Raw genomic sequence first — 19,224 nt, 5'->3', positions numbered from 1 at the left:
TCCAATCACCGCCATCAAGTCGATTCCGACTCATAGTGTTTGAACTGCCGACCTTGGGGTTAGTGGTCCAATGGTTAACCCACAGCACCACCAGGGGTCTTTGCCCAGGCACGTGAAAATGCACTCCACAAGGACTCCCCAGATTAGAAGACTGTTGTTGTTGTTAAGTGTCGTTAAGTCAGTTTCAACTCATAACATCCCTTTATAGGGTTTCCGAGGAGCGGCTGGTGGGTTTGAACCACGGACCTTGCAGTTAGCAGTCCAATACTCATCCTATAGTGCCACACCAGGGATCCTTGCTTAGAATATTAACATTTACGTATATATATATATATAGAGAGAGAGAGAGAGAGAGAGAGAGAGAGAGAGAGAGAGAGAGAGAGAGAGAGAGAGAGAGAGCGCTATAGATATATATAGATATAAAACCTACAACCAACCCATTGCCATTAAGTTGTTTCCAAGACTGTAAATCTTTTCCGAAGTAGAAAGCCTCATTTTTATTCATCATTGATGCTGGTGGGTTTGAACCACTGACCTGTGGCTAGCAGTTCAGTGTTTATCAATAGTGCCACCAGGACTCCTTATTTATATATGTATTGTTGTTGTTGTTGTTGTTTAATGCCATTGAGGCGATTTTGACTCATAGTTACCCTGCACAGGGTTTCCGAGGAGCTGCTGGTGGGTTTGAACTGCTGACCTTCTGGCTTGCAGTCCAGTGCTTACTCTACAGCATCACGAGTCCTCAAAACACCAGTTGCTCCTCGAAAACTATATACAGGGTCATTGTGAGTTGGAACCAACTTTACGGCACTTAACAACAACAATGTATGATAAGCATAGAGCTGCTAAGCAAAAGGTTCCTTGGAAACCCTATATACAGGATTCACTATGAGTCAGGACCGATTTGATGGTACTTAACAACAGCAGTATGTCATCTTAAAAGGAACCCTAGTGGAGTAGCAGGTAAAGTGGGCTGTTAACTGCAAGGTCAGCAGGCGGTTCAAACCCAGCAGCTGCTCCAATAAAGATTTATAGCCTCCGAAACCCTAAAGAGCAGTTTGCCCTATATAAGGTTGCTGTGAGTTGGAATGGAGTCCTGGTGTGGCACTGTAGGATAAGCACTGGACCACAAGGTCAGTTTGAACCACAAAGTTGGCGGTTCAAACTCACTAGCCACTCCTCAGAAACCCTATACAGGTTTGCTATGAGTCGGAACGTACTCAGTGACACTTAACAGCAGCAGCAATGAGTTGTAATGGATTGAACAGCAGTAGGTTTGGTATATGCCTTAAATGCTACCCCTTAATATAATTTTTATTCTAATGCACTCAGCAGAAAATTCAAAGGGAATTGACTATTAAATGTCATGAAAACAAATGTTTAGGTTAAATTTTACTATCTTATGGTCATTGTCAAGTACATTTTTTATAATTGACACTGAGGGACAATTTTGGTGTCTGAAAAGTTCCTTAGGATTCTATTACACCTGTGTTTTTTTTGTTTTGTTTGTTAGCCTAGTTCTAAGAACAGGTGGGATTGACTATGGATAATTCATGTGATTCCAATCAACAAACTTCCTGTAATGGCGTTCCATCCAAGAAGAAAAACAGCTTCCTTGTGTCAGAAGATCATGGGCAGAAAATCTTAAGTATATTACAGAATTTTAGAGAACAGAATGTCTTTTATGATTTCAAAATAATCATGAAAGATGAAATAATCCCATGCCATCGTTGTGTGCTTGCAGCATGCAGTGACTTTTTCAGGTACTGTATGCCTCAGATTTTATGATATGGCTAATTAAAGGTTTATTTTTCTGTAACTGCTATTTCTTTCCCACAGGCACATGCAACAGTATTTTTTGTTTCTTAGAAAAGCTAATTAGAAACAAGATTAGTAATTTTTGAGTATGAAAATTTCAGATCACTGTTTTTTAAAGTTCAAGTCTACCTAGGCCAGCATTTTCCAAAGTTTTGTGAAAAATTAGCAAACATAGAATTGTATTAATAACAACAGCACAAAACTGGTTCCTCTGAGGCTGAGGTTAAACATGTCCCAGATTTTTAAAGTCTTCATGGTGCCCTAAAATACATCTACATGCCATCCTCTCTGACATCAATCAGTCTCTCCGCTCTCAGCTCTCTCTGTTAGCTTCAGTAATTTGCTGCAAAGGCTCATAGAACTCAAAAAGTTTTATAAGATTTATAAGGGAAATGCTAGTCTATACTTTGGGGTCAGGTTCAAGTTTGGAGTAATAGTTTACAACTCAGGCTCAGCATGAGGAAACATACCTTCAAGGTCTGGAAGGCTCCCCAGGACGAAGAGCACATTTCTCTCCTCTTCCGTATGGGCAAGTCTCTCAGCTGTCGCGCAGCCATCCATGTCCACTTTTGTCATGTCTGTTCCCTCAGGACTGGCTTCCTCTTGGCTATGCATGCCTCCTCTCTCCCAGGGCTCTCTCTCTTTTTCTCTTTAGTCTTTAGTAGGATAAGCACTGGACTGCTAAGCACAGGTTGGTTCAAATCCATCAGTTACTCCTTGGAAACCCTATACATGGTAGCTATGAGTCAGACCAACTCTATGGCCCTTAAGAAACAAAATAATCTCATTGTTACAGCTCTTGACCTGCATTACAGTATTTGTCACTCCACCACCACTCCTTCTAAAAGACCCTGGTGGCTCAGTGGTTAAGTGCTCGACTGTTAACTTAAACGTAGGCAGTTCAAATTCACCAGTGGCTCTGTGGGAGGAAAGGCTTGGTGATCTACTCTCATACAGTGTACAGCCTTGGTGACCCTGCAGTACAGTTCTGCCCTGCCCTGTATGGTTGCTATGAGGCAGAATCAACTCTAGGACAAGAACTTTTTGACAAGCCTTTTGCCTGAAGGTGATCAAACACACTCACTCTCTGCTTCTCTTCTCTCCTTGCCCTTGCCCTTCTCCTTATATTGTAGGGTTGGTTCATTATATAGGCAAGTGGCTCAATTAATCGGGTGGATTTTTTTTCAAGCCACTATTTACATAATGGAGCCCTGGTGGCACAGTGGGTAAAGTGATGGACTTTTAACTGTAAAGTTAGCAGTTCAAACCCACCAGTCACTCCAAAGGAGAAAGAGGAGAAAGAAGAGGCTATCTGCTCTCATACAGATTTACAGTATCAGAAACCTTGAGGAGCGCTTCTACTGTCCTATATGGTTGCTATGAGTCGGAATCATCTTGACGGCAGTGGTTTTGCGTTTTTTTGTTTTTTTGTGGGGTCTTTGTTTCTTTAGGGTATTTTGGTATTTGCACAACAGGTGACCAATTCCTTTGGTAGGTTAAACTGATCAGTCCTCTAGCTAGACCTTAGGTGGCTCCATCTATTTGCATCACAACTGACATTTTCTGCCTGCAGGGCCTGACTTCTTCCTGGGCAAAAGTGACAAGCTTCTCCAAAGAACTGTTGTTAAGTGCAGTGGAGTCAGAGACTCATAGCAACTCTGTATAGGGTTTCCCAGGAGCTGCTGATGAGTTTGGACCACGAAAGACGTTGCAATTCAAATCGACCTTGAGGCACCACACCATAGCAACTGTAACAACTCCTTAGGGCCACATAAAATTCATTTTACCACAATGAATTTAAGTGTTCAGGGGGAAAAAGTATCTGGGGTCAACTTGGTTTGAGAAATCCCTATCCTTTATCAGAAAAATAAGAAAGTAAGAGTCAATCAAAAATGAAAATGATGTCAAAAGAACAAAAGGAATCAGAGGAAAATCTATTTCAGCTCTGTCTATCCAGCTAGAAGAGGGATTCTAACCCAAAAGATTTAAAGATTTCTTGCCCTTATGACAAAGAGATTTCAGTAGTTAAAAAAAGTACCTCTAAGTATCTCAAGATCACCAGCTTCTTTTCTTGTTGATTCTAAGCAACCTTCTGAATATAATTTGGCTTCCATGTAGATCATTCTACGGGGCATGTTTGAGTCATCGTACTTTAGGAATCCTCTGGGCTGACAGCAGATCTTTGACGCTGTAAGATTAAGGGTAAGACATGAACTGAACCCTGGGGTAGCTATATTGAGGTAATACCACCCTGTGTGACCTCTTGGTCAAAAGATAGACTGCCCTCTTGCTGACATTCTGGCTTTCACCCCTCCTGTTGTGAAGTGCTGTAGAGTCGAGTCGGTTCCAACCCATAGCAAACAGGAGTCCTGGTGTGGCGCTGTGAGTTAATGTGCTAGTCTGCAAAGTCGGTTTGAACTACAAGGTTGGTGGCTCAAGCTCACCAGTTGCTCCTTGGAAACCCTCTACAGGATAACTATGGGTCGGAACTGACTCGACAGCACTTAACAACAAAAATAGGGTTTCCGAGGAGCAGCTGGTGAGCTTGAACCTCCAACCTTGCAGTTCAAACGGCTTTGCAGTCAGGCGCATTAACCCACAGCCCCACACCAGGACTCCTCCTAGTCATACTTAAATCCTTATTGCAGTATTTGGCATTAGTTCAATTTTGGAAGCAATTTTAATTAAAAGTTGGCAGGATATAAGTATACTCACTGCCTTCGAGTCAATCCTAACTCATAGCAACCCTATAGGACACAGTAGAACTGCTCCTTACCGTTTTTGAGAGTGTAGTTCTTAACAGGAAGCACATAGCTTCATTTTTGTCCCTTGGAGCTGCTGGTGGGTTTGAACCGCTGACCTTGTGGTTATTGGAGCAATACTTAGCTCACTGTGCTACCAGGTCTCCTTTGGTATAGGTACAAGTTCCCAATAAATAAACTAAGTAAATATAGAGTAAGATTTAAGAAATAGAAACACTTTGTTGTTGTTGTTAAGTGCTGTTGATTCCGGCCTATAGTGACCTTGTATAGGGTTTCCAAGGAGTGGCTGGTGAGCTTGAACCACTGACCCTGTGGTTCAAACAGACTTTGCAGTCTAGCGCATTAGCCCACAGCACCATACCAGGATTCCTAAGTGTATCTAAGAAACACTTAGATACAACTTAACTTACGTTTTTAATGCTTTTATCTGATTCTGCTGCCAAAGTCTAATTATAACTCATATGCATTGTCTTTATAGAGGAAACCTTATACAGGCATACCTTGGAGATATTGCGGGTTTGGTTCTAGGCCTTAAAAAAGCAAATACCACAATACAGCAAATCACATTTTAGGTTTCTCAGTGCATATAAAAGTTATGTTTACAATACATTGTTATCTATTAAGTGTGTAGTGGTGGTGGTGGTGGTTATGTTGCGTATTCAGTTATGACTGAGAGCAATCCTGTATAGGGTTTCTGAGGCTGTAAATCTTTATGGAATCAGAAACCCTTATCTTTCTCCTGTGGAGCAGCTGGTAGATTCGAACTGCTACCCTTGTGGTTAGCAGTACAACCCATAATCCACTATGCTAGCATTATGAAAAAGTTTGAAATATCGTGAGAATTACCAAAATGTTAACACAAAGGTGCATGCTGTTAGAAAAATGGAGCTCTGCAGGGTTGCCACAAACCTTCACTATGTAAAAATTGCAGTGTCTTGAAACCACAATACAACAAGGTATGCCTGTACTTCATTCAGCAGACGGTATTGATAACTACTTGTTAAACCCACACCTGTAGGGTTTCATGCATTGAACTTGAGAGCAATGCCTTAGTGCATAGTACTCATATATGTGTATTATTCTTTTCTTTTTCCTCTCTCAAGTCACCTAAATTCTTGTTCTTTGAACTCCACTCGTGTCCTAATACTGTGCTGCTCTTAGGTCCTACAGTTCCTTCCCTGTTTTTCCTACCCCAGCTTTTCTTCCAGATTTGTCTCTGCTCTCATGCCCTTTACTTTACCCATGCGCCCCGGTAAGTATAATAGTTAAGTATGAGGCCTCGTAACACTATTCCTTAAGTCTAAAGATCCTTATGAGGATTAAATGAAGAAATAAGTAATTCTCATCACAGTGTCCATTACATTCATTTACCGTTAGCTGCTCTTATTATAATTATTATTCCTTCAAACCCTAGAAAGTAAATAGAAAAACTCTGGTGTGAACCCAGCTTGATTTCCCCATGATGCTTTCATTCTAATAAGTAAAAGGTGGTGGTAATGTGCCATGGAATTGGTTCCAACTCACAGTGATCCTGCATAGGGTTTCCGCGGCTTTAAACCTTTACAGAAGCAGAAAGCCTCATCTTTTTCTTGCAGAGCAGCTGGTAGTTTCAAACTGCTGACCTTGAGATTAGCAGCCTACTTATAACCACTATGTTACCAGAGCTCCTTAAATAAATGTTACATCTAAGCATTTAAATTTGCAGTCCTCAGCCTTGGAAACCCTGTACAAGGTCACTATGAGTCAGAACCGACTCCATGGCACATAACAACAACAACAACAACAAACACTCTTGAAAATGGAGTCCTGGTGTGCGCTGTGGACTAATGCATCAGACTGCCTTTGCAGTTGTTTGAACTGCAAGGTCGGTGGTTCAAGCTCACTAGCTCCACCTTGGAAACCCTATACAGAGTCGCTATGGGTCAGAACTCAAGGACACTTAACAACAACAACAACTCCCTTAAAAATAGAATTAAAAGACAATGGAGTCCTGGTGTGGCACTGTGGGTTAATGTGCTAGACTGCAAAATCAGTTTGAACTTCAAGGTCGGTGGTTCAAGCTCACCAGTTGCTCCTGGGAAACCCTATACAGGGTCACTCTAGGCCAGAACCGACTTGATGGCACTTAACAACAATAGCAACAACTCTTTTGAAAAGAAACCTGGTGGTGCTGTAGCATAAGCACTGGACTGCAAACCACAAAGTCAGCAGTTCAAACTCACCAACCGCTCCTCAGGAGAAAGATGAGGGTTCTCTACTCCCCTAAAGATTTACAGTCTCAGAAATCCTCTACAAGGCCATTTGGAACTAACTCAACAGCACTTAACAAACAACAGTTCTCTTGAATTTATTTGTTAATTAAATATATCAGCACATAAACATTGTCCATAGGACTCTTCTCAGTTTACTCACAGTTTTCATGAGCCTGCTTTTAATTTTTTTAAATTGCTGTTAAAACAGAGTAATATGTATTTTATATTTTTACCTGTTTCGAAACAGTATAAATAGCAGTCTTATAATAATAACCTACTCCCTTAATTGTCCTCAAGGGGCCTTCAAAAAGTTAATGGAAAATAGAATTAAAAGACATTGGAGTCTTTCAACAACTTTTTGAAGTCCCCTTTTATAGTATTTAGCTATGAATACAATTCATATAAAAATATATGCAAATGTAGATAGCGATTCTATAATTTACACTCTTGTAAGACCACAAATCCATAATATTTATGTTATGATCAAACTCACTAGAATATGGGGAAGCAAATATAAAATAAAAATGGCAGAAAAATACTTAATGTTTTCAACCCTTTACAGTATTTGGGAAATGAAAATTATAATTGTAATATAACATCATTTGAGATAAGTAATTGAATTGTAATCACAGATATTATAACCACTTTATGATAACATGATAAACTTGGATAAATGTTGACTGGAAGTTTAAAGATGGGTAAGTAAAGAACTATGAGCTTGCATGTGTTGGTATGGAAAGTGTCTTCTCCAAGAAATGTGGAGACTTAAAATACATAGAATATGACAGAAAATATTTGCTTTTTAAAAATAGCAATACCAGCTAAAACTTTGCATTTATTTGTTCATTTATTCCTCTCAACAGCCCAATGTAATCGTACTACCCATATCCCCATTTTCAGATGAAGAATTTGAAACATTGTGAGATTAAGTAAACTATCCAAGGTCACACAGCTACCAATATAGGTAGCTGAACTCTAGAGTCCATACTCCAGTCTACCTACCTAAAACCCAAACACACTGCCATTAAGTCAATTCCAGCTCATTGTTATCTTAAAGAAGAGTAGACTGCGCCATGGTTTCTGAGACTGTAAACCTATAAGCAAATTGCCTCATATGTCTACCAGCTGGTGGATTCAAACACCAACTACTGGGTTAGCAACCCAATGTTTAACCCACTGTCATCACAGTGAATCTGACTCAAAGTGACTATTTTATAGTGCTTCTAAGATTGTAAATCTTTATGAGAGTGACAGCCTCATCCTTCTCCTGTGTAGCTGCTGGTGAGTTTGAACCATTGACCTTGTGGTTAGCCACCTAATGCCTACCCACCATGCCATGAGGTCCTTCTTGAACTAAAGTCAGTCATTCTTACATCTCAATGAATGAACTGTTTCTGGATATGAAATTAATATGAGTGATGGCAATGTTATTCTTATCCAAACCAATAGTAAAATACATACAATTTTATGTTTTTGCTTCAGTTGAACCAACAGAGTTCCCAATTACTTAAGTTCTATTAAATTTATCATCAGTAAGTCAGAACTTGTTATGAAGAACTTTCAAGTTAGTCTAATTATTCAAATAGGGATGCATCTTCATCTCATTGACTGTTCTAAAAACTTATTTTCAGCTTTTTTTTGCCATTATACCCTACTGTGAACATTTAGATTTATCAAACCATATTCCCATTTCCCTAAAGTGCTAAGTAAAATGGCTCTTTTAAATACAGATTTTATGTATTTTACTTGGTGGATTCCCCACAAACATGGATTCATTGGAGGCATCTAGTATCATACTGTTCTCCATCTTTCCCATGTGTCACTACTGCCAAACTGAATTAATTCACAACACATTTTTAAATCCTAAAACCAGAGTATTAAGTATAAATGCATATTTAAGTTATCACCAGCACAGTTGATACTAATTAACCCATAAATAAATTCTGGCATTAGAGAGATTTTGCTTCAGTTTTATGAATAATATATAAGAACATCCTATCAATATACAAAATTCAAACTTTTTATAATCTGTTTTTAATGTTTGTTTGATTTCATCTTCATTTTCCCCCAGTATGATTTACAGCCTTGGAAAGAAACCCTATAAGACAGTCCTTCTCTGCCCTGGAGAGTTGCTATGAGTGGGAATCTATTCACCAGCAGTGGGTTTGGTTTTAGGTTGCTGACATTAGAGAAATAATATGGTACATAGTTATGTAAATACTAAAATAATATAATGCATGTTTTTGAAATATATTTGTATATACTTTCCATCTCAAACTTAAATCCTCCTTCGGGTAAAGGGAGCTTCTGTAATTGATATTGAAGAGAATTATGGAATAAAATATCCCTGTTTACTTGTCCTTCTATGTTCCTTCTTTTTGCAGGGCTATGTTTGAAGTAAACATGAAAGAAAGAGATGATGGGAGTGTCACCATTACTAATTTGTCCTCTAAAGCAATAAAAGCATTTCTTGATTATGCCTATACTGGGAAAGCAAAGATAACAGATGATAATGTAGAAATGTTCTTTCAATTGTCATCATTTCTTCAAGTTTCCTTCCTAGCTAAAGCTTGCAGTGACTTTTTAATAAAGAGTATTGATCTTGTCAACTGCTTACAGTTATTATCAATATCAGATAGCTATGGCTCTACCCGCTTGTTTGATCATGCATTATACTTTGTACAACATCACTTTTCATTGTTATTTAAATCCACTGATTTCTTAGAGATGAATTTTGGAGTACTACAAAAATGTCTGGAATCAGATGAATTAAATGTACCTGAAGAAGAAACTGTTCTGAAAGTGGTCCTTAGTTGGACTAAACATAGCTTAGAATCAAGGAAGAAGCATCTGCCTAACTTGATGAAAACAGTGAGATTACATCAGTTATCTGAGGAGACACTCCAAGACTGTCTGCTTAGTGAAGAGTGTTTACTCAAAAGCACAGACTGCTTTGATGTAATCATGGATGCAATTAGGCGTGTGCAAGATTCTGGTGGACTTTTCCCTGATGCTCGGCCATCTACAACTGAAAAATATATATTTGTTCACAAAACAGAGGAGAATGGAGAAAATCAGTATACATTTTGCTATAATATTAAATCTGATTCATGGAAAATACTGCCACAATCACACCTGATTGATTTGCCAGGATCCAGCCTGTCTAGTTATGGGGAGAAAATCTTCCTGACAGGTGGTTGCAAAGGGAAGTGTTGTAGAACGGTTCGACTTCATATTGCTGAGTCATATCATGATGTCACTGATCAAACCTGGTGCTACTGTCCAGTCAAAAATGACTTCTTCTTGGTATCCAAAATGAAAACACCAAGGACCATGCATACATCAGTTATGGCTCTCAATAGATTATTTGTCATAGGAGGAAAAACTAGAGAATCTCAGGACATTAGAAGTCTCTTAGATGTTGAATCTTACGATCCTCTTTCCAAAGAATGGATGTCTGTTAGCCCATTGCCCCGAGGCATATACTACCCAGAAGCAAGCGCATGCCAAAACGTAATTTATGTTCTTGGATCAGAGGTAGAGATTACTGATGCCTTTAACCCTTCTCTTGATTGCTTTTTTAAATACAATGCAGCCACTGACCAGTGGTCTGAATTAGTAGCAGAGTTTGGGCAGTTTTTTCATGCAACACTAATTAAAGCAGTCCCAGTTAATTACACACTATATATATGTGACCTTTCCACATATAAGGTGTATAGCTTTTGTCCAGATACTTGTGTTTGGAAGGGTGAAGGATCATTTGAATGTGCTGGGTTTAATGCAGGTGCCATTGGAATTGAAGATAAAATTTACATATTAGGTGGTGATTATGCACCAGATGAAATCACAGATGAAGTGCAAGTCTACCACAGCAGCAGGTCTGAGTGGGAGGAAGTTTCACCAATGCCAAGAGCCTTAACTGAATTTTACTGTCAGGTGGTTCAGTTCAATAAATACAGGGACCCTTGGTTTTCTAATCCTTTCTAAACGTAGTATATTCTTGGAGATTCTAAAACTATTACAGTTCTAAAAACACAGTAAATTTGTTCACTGTAATGATGGGGTGGGGGGCTATTTATGTCTTTAAAAATGTCCCTGCTATTAGAGAACTGCTATGGCCGTACAGCATATACATATTAACAGTTCCTAGAAATGTAAGCTACAAAGTATGTTTTACCAAAAATCATCAATGAATGAATTGACTTTTTGAAAATACAAGGGTTTCATTGATGTTTTGATTTTTAAATTATCTATGAAAGGCTAGTAAAAACATGAAAGTTCACAGATTTGTACTATTTAGATGGGAGAAGTCTCTTTAGGTCATAGAAGCGTATAATTAAACTATTACTACATGAAGTAAAAATAAGTTAAGAGGTAAGAATCTTTCACTGTTACGTAGCCATTAAAAAGTTCTTGAGTTCCTATTCTTTCTGATAATTAGTTCTTTTACTATAATTTTATTCAGAGTTTTTTTTTTTATAAAGTATATTTCTCCAACCTTCTGAATGGTACAATAAACTTTTATTTTTATGATCTAGCTTTTCAATAAAATCATAATATACCATGTTTTAATGTCACTTTAGTTACTGAAATGCTTTTAAATTACTGAGTCTACTAAGTTCCAGTGGAAGTTGATTTCAGTCTCTAAGTAGTATCATATCTCTCTTACTTCTTATTTTCTGACCCAAACTTAGAAAACTAGCATTAATTCTTGTTGTTAAGTGTCATCAACGCAAAACAGCCCTGTATTGGGTTTCCAAGGAGCAACTGGTGGGTTTGAACTGTTGTTAGCAGTCCAGTACTTATCCTACAGTGCCACACTGGGACTCCTTAATTAAAGTGGTGGTTGGTGGTTATGTACCCTGGAGTCTGTTCCAACACACAGCTACCCTACATAGGGTTTCTGAGACTATAAATTTTTACAGGAGCAGAAAGTCTCATTTTAACTCGCAGAACAGCTGGTAGTGTCAAACTGCTGAGGTTAGCAACCCGACTCGTTATCACTTTGCTACTAGTTCTAAGTTAAAATTCACCTGACTTTATCTCAACATGTATTCCACTGAGAGAAGTTCTTAGAATATGGAATGATAGTCCTAAAATATTTTTTTTATCATTTCCAGGTTCTAATGTAATTGAGGATGTAAACAATCTGACCTCTAGATATGTTTCATTTTTTAAAACTTAAATGTACAAATTTGAGTTGTACTAAGACATTTCAAAGGAGCTCTGGTAGCATAGTGGTTACGAATTGGGCTAACTTGAAGGTTGGCAGTTCGAAACTACCAGTTCTGCGGGAGAAAAATGAGGCTTTCTGCTCCCGTAAAGATTTACAGCCTCGGAAACCCTGTAGAGGGCCGCTATGAGTCGGAACCGACTCCACGGCACATAACAACAACAAATTATTCATAGTGAATTACTTTCTGTATTTAAAAAATGACGGGCTTTTGGTATTGATGTTGTTATGTGCCGTGGAGTCGGGTCCGACTCATAGCGACCCTCTACAGGGTTTCCGAGGCTGTAAATCTTTACGGGAGCAGAAAGCCTCATTTTTCTCCCGCGGAACAGCTGGTAGTTTCGAACTGCTAACCTTGAGGATCGCAGCCCGATTCGTAACCACTACGCTACCTGTATTTGCAACACACATCTGTCTGGATGTTTAATCTTTCACCCAAATAATGCAAGAGTATCCATCATTCTTGTTCTCATTTAGGATAATTTTACCTTGCAAGGGGCTATCTTTCTTTAAGGCCCCTGACTTAAGTCTTGGGAAAGTATTGGTTGGAGTTCGCTGTAACCAGTTATAATTGCCTACAGCAAAAAGAGGACCATAAGTGAGAGGGATTGAAACCATGGCTACTACAGTGGTCTCAAACATCAACGACGGTGAGATTGGTGCAGGACTGGGCAGTGTTGTACATATGGTCACTATGAATCAAAACAGACTGTACAGTCCCTAATAATTACCCTTTATAGAACGTGTTCTGATGGTGCGCTGGGTAGGTGCTCAGCTGTTAACCAAAAAAACTGCTAACGTAAAGAACACACCTGGTGATCTAGTTTGGTAAAGATTGGTAATTTTGGTCGTCCAGTTGGTTCCGAGACTCATAGTCACTCTGTATAGGGTTTCCAACGCTGTAAATCTTTTTGGGAACAGAAAGCCTCATCTTTCTCCCAAGGAACCTATATTAACCCCATTGGTAGGACCCTCAGCTCTGAGCACCTAGCCCCTTCAGTTAGATTTGAACTGCTGACCCTTCATTTAGCATGCCAACACGTAACCTATTACATTACCAGGACTCCAGCCTAGGAAACCGTATGCGGCAGTTCTACTTTGTCATATAGGGTTACTCTGAGTGGGAATCAGTAAATGTTCATTTCTTAAAATGCACATAATCCTTAGAAATGTTTTCCTAGTGGGACTATACCTAGATGAAAGTTTATTTTTATTTTACCATATAAACTTGCAATCATAAATTCCCAACATATTTTTCAAAATAGAATGGAATATTAAATTGCACTGTGCAATTTCAAAATCAGTACTGTCTCTAATCACATGATAGTTTCATAAAAAGTAATGTGTAGAACTGATGGTCTTCCTATAATAGCGAAAGTGGTTGGCTCTCCCCTTTGCCATCCGTGTATACCTTAAAAACAAAACATTTAGTGGAGAAGTCTGTGTGTGTATGTCTTCAAAAACAAGTTATTTGAGAAGTTCCATAACGCAGCAGGTGTCCTACATGTGGATTTATTGAACTGTTAAATACATACAAATATACAAATCATGACTTAAAAAAAAAATACATATTGTATTAGTTGCTAAATCTAGGAACTGTCTCTTCCAGAAAAAGGAAACAAAATCCTATCCCTTCCAGATCTTGTTTCATTATTTTTCCCATTGGCCGCTGACTTAAGATAATGTTTTTAGAAATATCCTTCTAATTGCCTATTTGGTACCCTCTGCATTTGATTAAATACATTTTCTAATGTATAGTATTTTTTGCCTTAGGGTCTCTAACTGATTCAGATTATTAATCATTTTAATTTACTACCATCTCTATATAGCTATACCTTTGTTATCTTCATATTATGACTGGGAGAAATAATTTTGTCTAGTCATTACCTTCTCCCAAACTCTGCTTTTATTTACTCTTCTTTTTCTTTGACACTATAAACAGTCTTGGCTAGGCTTGACTCCATGAATAAGTGATTTCTTTCTCTCAGATTATGCATCTGCTCATAATGGTAGTATTTTCATCTATCTGCTTTATTAAAAATGTTTCTGCCTCTTTATAATCCTTAAATTGTTCATCGATACAAGTATAATCACAGGGATAGTGATTAAACTGATTATATTCATATCTTTCTGGTCTTGTCAATTACCATGACTTCACTGTAAAAGAACCATATATGTCATGTGGCTACACTCATTCAGGATCACTGAAGTACAATTCTGAATGATCCCCAAAAAGGAACTAATTTTCCTGTCCATAAAATTAGGTAAAAGGCAATAACAGCTATTTATCTGTGACTTTGCCTCCTTAGTCTTACATCTAATATTGCAATGTCTTCCAACATAGAAAGTAGGTACATGACATTATTAGATATAAAAAAGTTAAATTTTTGTGAGCTCAATTTTAAGTTAGTGAGTATTCCTAGAATGATCTTCAAACTTGAGTTAAACTGTGAAACACTTGGCCCAACTATAGCCTTTGGCACTAAGTAGTATAAAGACCATTTACATAATAAAAATTAACTACATTTCCATAATGCTCAGCTTTGGTATTGGGAGGGGAAGACTCACAACTGTCACTGCTACCCTGAAAGTTAGAATATGGTTTATGTAAGGGAGACCACTTGCTGTGATATGATTCTATTTTTTTCCCAATAACAAATGTAATTGAATGTGGGTTCCATATACTTTGCCTCAAAGTATACCATTTGAAAATCAGAATTATGTAAAGAGGGTAGCATCTGTTTTCATTTTGAGATTTGGAAGCAGGAGAAAGATGAGCCTTCCTACTCTCAGAATTATGTAAAGAGGGTAGCATCTGTTTTCATTTTGAGATTTGGAAGCAGGAGAAAGATGAGCCTTCCTACTCCTGCAGAGATTTACAGCATTGAAAACCCTATACAAAGTTGCTCTGAGTCGGAACCAACTTGACGACAATGGTTGGAACCAAAGTTAACAAAAATGGTGGTGGTTGTGTGCTGTGGAGTCAGTTCCGACTCATAGCGACCCTTTACAGGGTTTCTGAGGCTATAAATCTTTACGAGAGCAGAAAACCTCATCTTTCTCCTGCGGAACAGCTGGTAATTTTGAATTGCTGACCTTGAGGTTTGCAGGCCCATTCATAAACACTACGCTACCAGAGCTCCTTAACAATAACAATATGATACTATATATAATTTACCATAAGGTATCCTTTCTAAATTACGGATTCATTGAAACTTGAAAAGAACCTTAGGATATAATATAACTTCCAACCTGGTATAGAAAGTTCCTCTAAATTCTAGAACATCTTTGATGCATGTTTTGTTTTGTTTTTCCAAACTCTTTTAAAATATTCAGTGGTAAAGAGATCACTACCTTCATTTTGTAACAGTTGTTAGAAAATTCTTTCTAAATTGAAAATAATTCTGCCTTCCTCAATAACTTACAACGCTTGGACTGTGCTCTTAGTCCAGTTAAAAAGAGCATGTTTTTTGAAATTAAAACAAAGTCATAATTGAACAATCATGTGGACCAGATAGCTTTGTTCATTTCTTTAACTTCGATAACACCTCCAACCATGAGTCCTGCTAGCTCAACAAATTATGCTATTGACCCAAGGGTACCAAGGTTATTGTAATAACTCAAGAGTCTAGTTCTCTGCTAGTAGAGTATCACAGTATAGTGTAAATATTACTGTACAAGTCTGTCTTCCTCACTTAACTGGAAGCTCTGAGGAACAAGAACATAATACATTCATGATTTCTAGATCCAGCAACTAGCAGAGTACCTGTCATTTATAGGAATGACTATGTGAAACAAAATGTATTATAGTTATTGCTGGATGAATTTAATATATCTGTACATTTTGAAACATTTTCATGTACAAAGGAAGTTATTTTGATTTACATCAGAATCAGAATTTTACATTTTAGAATGCTAACAATTTGTACTTAAGCTACCTATTAATTTATATGTTAATTCTTTTGCAATATTTGATATCTTGCTTATGTTCAAAGTCTAACAAAAATTGGTTTATACTTTATGAAACTGCATTTGTGGTGGGGTTTTTTTTTTGGGGGGGGGGTTGGTATATGGAAAAGGTAATCATGAAGCATTCTTCGGGATAAGAAAGTGAAATTGCATTATACAATGCACTGTCTGCCTTCAGAGATTATTTATAGCTAATTGTACACTATGTATAGTTGGTCTTGGAAGTTAAATTATAAACTCAAAGTTATTTATCGACCTAATTATTTAATGCTTGGGGATTATTTGCTCTTGGTAAATTTGAATTATGCTATCGAATTCTGTGTTTCCTGCAAAGGCAATAATGGATCAGACAATGACTGCAAGCTTCATCAGTAACCACACAACCCCATTTCTCCTACAGGAGCGTAATAGCTTCAATGGTCTATTTTCCCCACGTATTGCCCAAAGCTACTTTCATTGCATACACAGGTAATTTACTGCATTTCTCTGTTAATTGAATGTGGGTTTGCTTTATGCTAGGAGAAATAAAATGAGCACCTTTGCCTGTCAATGTTAAGCATATTAATGTAGTAAATATTTTAATCCTATAAGGTAATTATTTATTAAAATATATCTTTGAGAGAACTACATAGTCGTCTTCTCTGTATTTATTGTTATTAGAAATAAAAGAAGCAAGTGATGAGAATGCTGCTGACACATTGTGAGGACTGTAACCAAGCTCATGGAAAAATCTGTCTATGAACTCTTGAATGGGAATGTAATTTGCTGTGTAAACTTTCACCAAAATAGAATAAAATATTTTTTTAAAAAGAAATTTAATAAAGTATATGAAGGTGGACATCAGGACTCTCATATTCTTGCCACAGCTCCCTTTCCAGATTTCCTGTATTCTATGTGGTTCTTGAAGTGGGACTCACAAGTACTGAAAGTGTGATTGTGGAGTTGGGAGGATTGCCAAAAGGGACTTCCATAGCTGGAGTCACATGGATATAGAATAAAGACGGAACTCTGGGTCTAAAAAGGAGCTCTGGTAGTGTAGTGGTTACAAGTCGGACTGCTAACTTCAAGGCCAGCAGTTCGAAACTACCAGTGGTTACAGCCGCAGAAAACCTATACAGGGTGGCTATGGGTCAGAACCGACTCCATGGCACATAACCACCACCTGGTCTGAAATGATAGGGTAACAGCCAGACTGCAGATGACTCACAGGTGGGGGAGACCTCCAGGTTGTGAGCTAAGAAAGAACAGACCAGATGTTCATGAATGACAGAGGATAGCAGCAGCAGGTCATTTCATGTACAAGACTAGGAACTGGTCAACGCTACCTCACTGGATACCAGATATACAAGGATCATCCTGTTACCTCATAGAGTGTAGAGGTGGAGGGGTCTAAAATCTGAGTGCTTAAGTGGTAACCTTAAAAAAAATAGAACCAAACCCCCTGCCATCGAGTTAGTTCTGACACACAGCAATCCTTTAGCAGCCTGGAAAAGCTGTTTCAATGTTTGCATTGTACAGATACTGTCTTCGTTACAGTTTTCGTCATTTTTCTCCGTTCTGGAAAGGTACACTACCTATAATGGTTTTTGTTTTCCTACATGATAAGCTGTGATTTACTGAGTGACCTTTATTCCCAAGTCCCTCTTCTGGACTGCCTAGGTTGAAACAGTTCCTCACTGGACACCCAACCCTTGAAAAAGAAATCCAATCTCCGTCATGACTGCAGCCTCCAGTTCCCTCCTCCAAATCTGTAAGGAGCTCTGGTGCTAAATCAGTAGTGTTTGCTCCAAACTTAATACTCCAGACTTCTTCCATTTTTACCCCAATTCTTCATTTTTCTCTTTCTTCCTCCAATTCTCTAATCTCCCTAGCAAAAGCCTTTGCCAAAGTTTATTAACACTTAAAGATATAGTAGGGAATTGGCCTGTTGCTAGATTGCTGGGCAGTCCTCAGCATTTGAATCCTCTCACGTCCCCAGTGACATTTTCCTCTTAAGTCATTAAACAGAATGGCTAGTCAACTCAGTCTGATGCCTTGACATTTAAAACCAAAACCAAACTCACTGCCATCAAGTCAATTCTGACACACAGCGACCTTATAGTATACAGTGGAACTGCTCCATAGGATTTCCAAGGGTCCTGGTGAAGCACTGTGGGTTAATGAACTGGACTGCAAAGTTGGCTTTAAGCACAAGCTTGGTGGTTCAACCTCATTAGCTGCTCCTCAGAAACCCTATACAGGGTCACTAGGAGTCGAAACTGACTTGACGACACTAAGCAACAGACAACAGTGGCTGATGAGGATAAGCATTTCTTCATATGCTTGAGTGTCTTCCTTAATGAAGTATCAGTCCATGTCCTGTGTGGCTTAATGCGCTGGACTGCAAAGTTGTTTCAACCACAAGGTCAGTGGTTCAAGTTCACCAGCTACTCCTCAGAAACCCTATACAGAGTCACAACCAACTCGACAGCACTCAACAACAACAACAACTCCTGATGTGGCGCTGTAGGATCAGCACTGGACTGTGAATCACAGAACCAGAAGTTCAAACCCACCAGCTGCTCCTTGGAAACTATATAAGGTCTCTATGAGTTGTAGTAGACTCAACGGCATTTAACAACTCTTTATGGGGACTGTCCCATTTTTGTCTCATGGAGTGACAACTGAATTTAAACTGCCTGTGTTTAGCAACTCAATACTTAACCCAATACACCACCAGAGAATCTTCAAATACTTAAATTAGCCTCTTTCCTTATTCTTCTTTCCTACAGTTCAATTCCCAGTGAATACACTTCATTCATACCATTAGCTGACTGGGAAGACCCGTGTTGCTATGATTCTGAACAGGTTTCAATGGAGTTACGGACTAAGAGGAACTCTAAAGAAAGGACTGGTGATCTACTTCCAAAAATTCACCAATGAAAACCCTATTGTTCACATGGTGTGATCTCCAACCAATCATGGTGATGGCACAGGACCAGACAGAGGACCAAGGCCCCAGCAGTGTCTCGTTCTGTTGTGCATGAGTTCATTCACCATGAGTCAGGAGTCAACTCGGTGTCAGTTAACAGCAACCACTACCACCTCCCACTACAGGAGAAAGGAGAAAGAAGAGACGTCTATTAACAGCAAATTTCAGTGACCATACTTACAGGAAATTGTAAAGAGCATTAAAAATAAAAGTCTCATT

General features: G+C 38.4%; 1 protein-coding gene across 1 annotated transcript; it reads left to right on the top strand.

Moving 5' to 3' along the window:
• Window positions 1-1,516: 1,516 nt before the first annotated feature.
• KBTBD3 (kelch repeat and BTB (POZ) domain containing 3) lies at window positions 1,517-11,027 on the top strand. The gene is made up of 2 exons (XM_006833791.1): window positions 1,517-1,763; window positions 9,217-11,027. The coding sequence occupies exons 1-2, from the start codon at window positions 1,543-1,545 to the stop codon at window positions 10,817-10,819; spliced, it is 1,824 nt and encodes a 607-aa protein (XP_006833854.1). The 5' UTR covers window positions 1,517-1,542; the 3' UTR covers window positions 10,820-11,027.
• Window positions 11,028-19,224: the final 8,197 nt, after the last annotated feature.

The sequence above is a fragment of the Chrysochloris asiatica genome, unplaced genomic scaffold (genome assembly GCF_000296735.1).
Source record: "Chrysochloris asiatica unplaced genomic scaffold, ChrAsi1.0 scaffold00008, whole genome shotgun sequence".
In the NCBI taxonomy this organism is placed as follows: Eukaryota; Metazoa; Chordata; class Mammalia; order Afrosoricida; family Chrysochloridae; genus Chrysochloris; species Chrysochloris asiatica.
The sequence above is the reverse complement of the archived record's forward strand: the minus strand, read 5'-3'. Positions and strand labels throughout refer to the sequence as shown.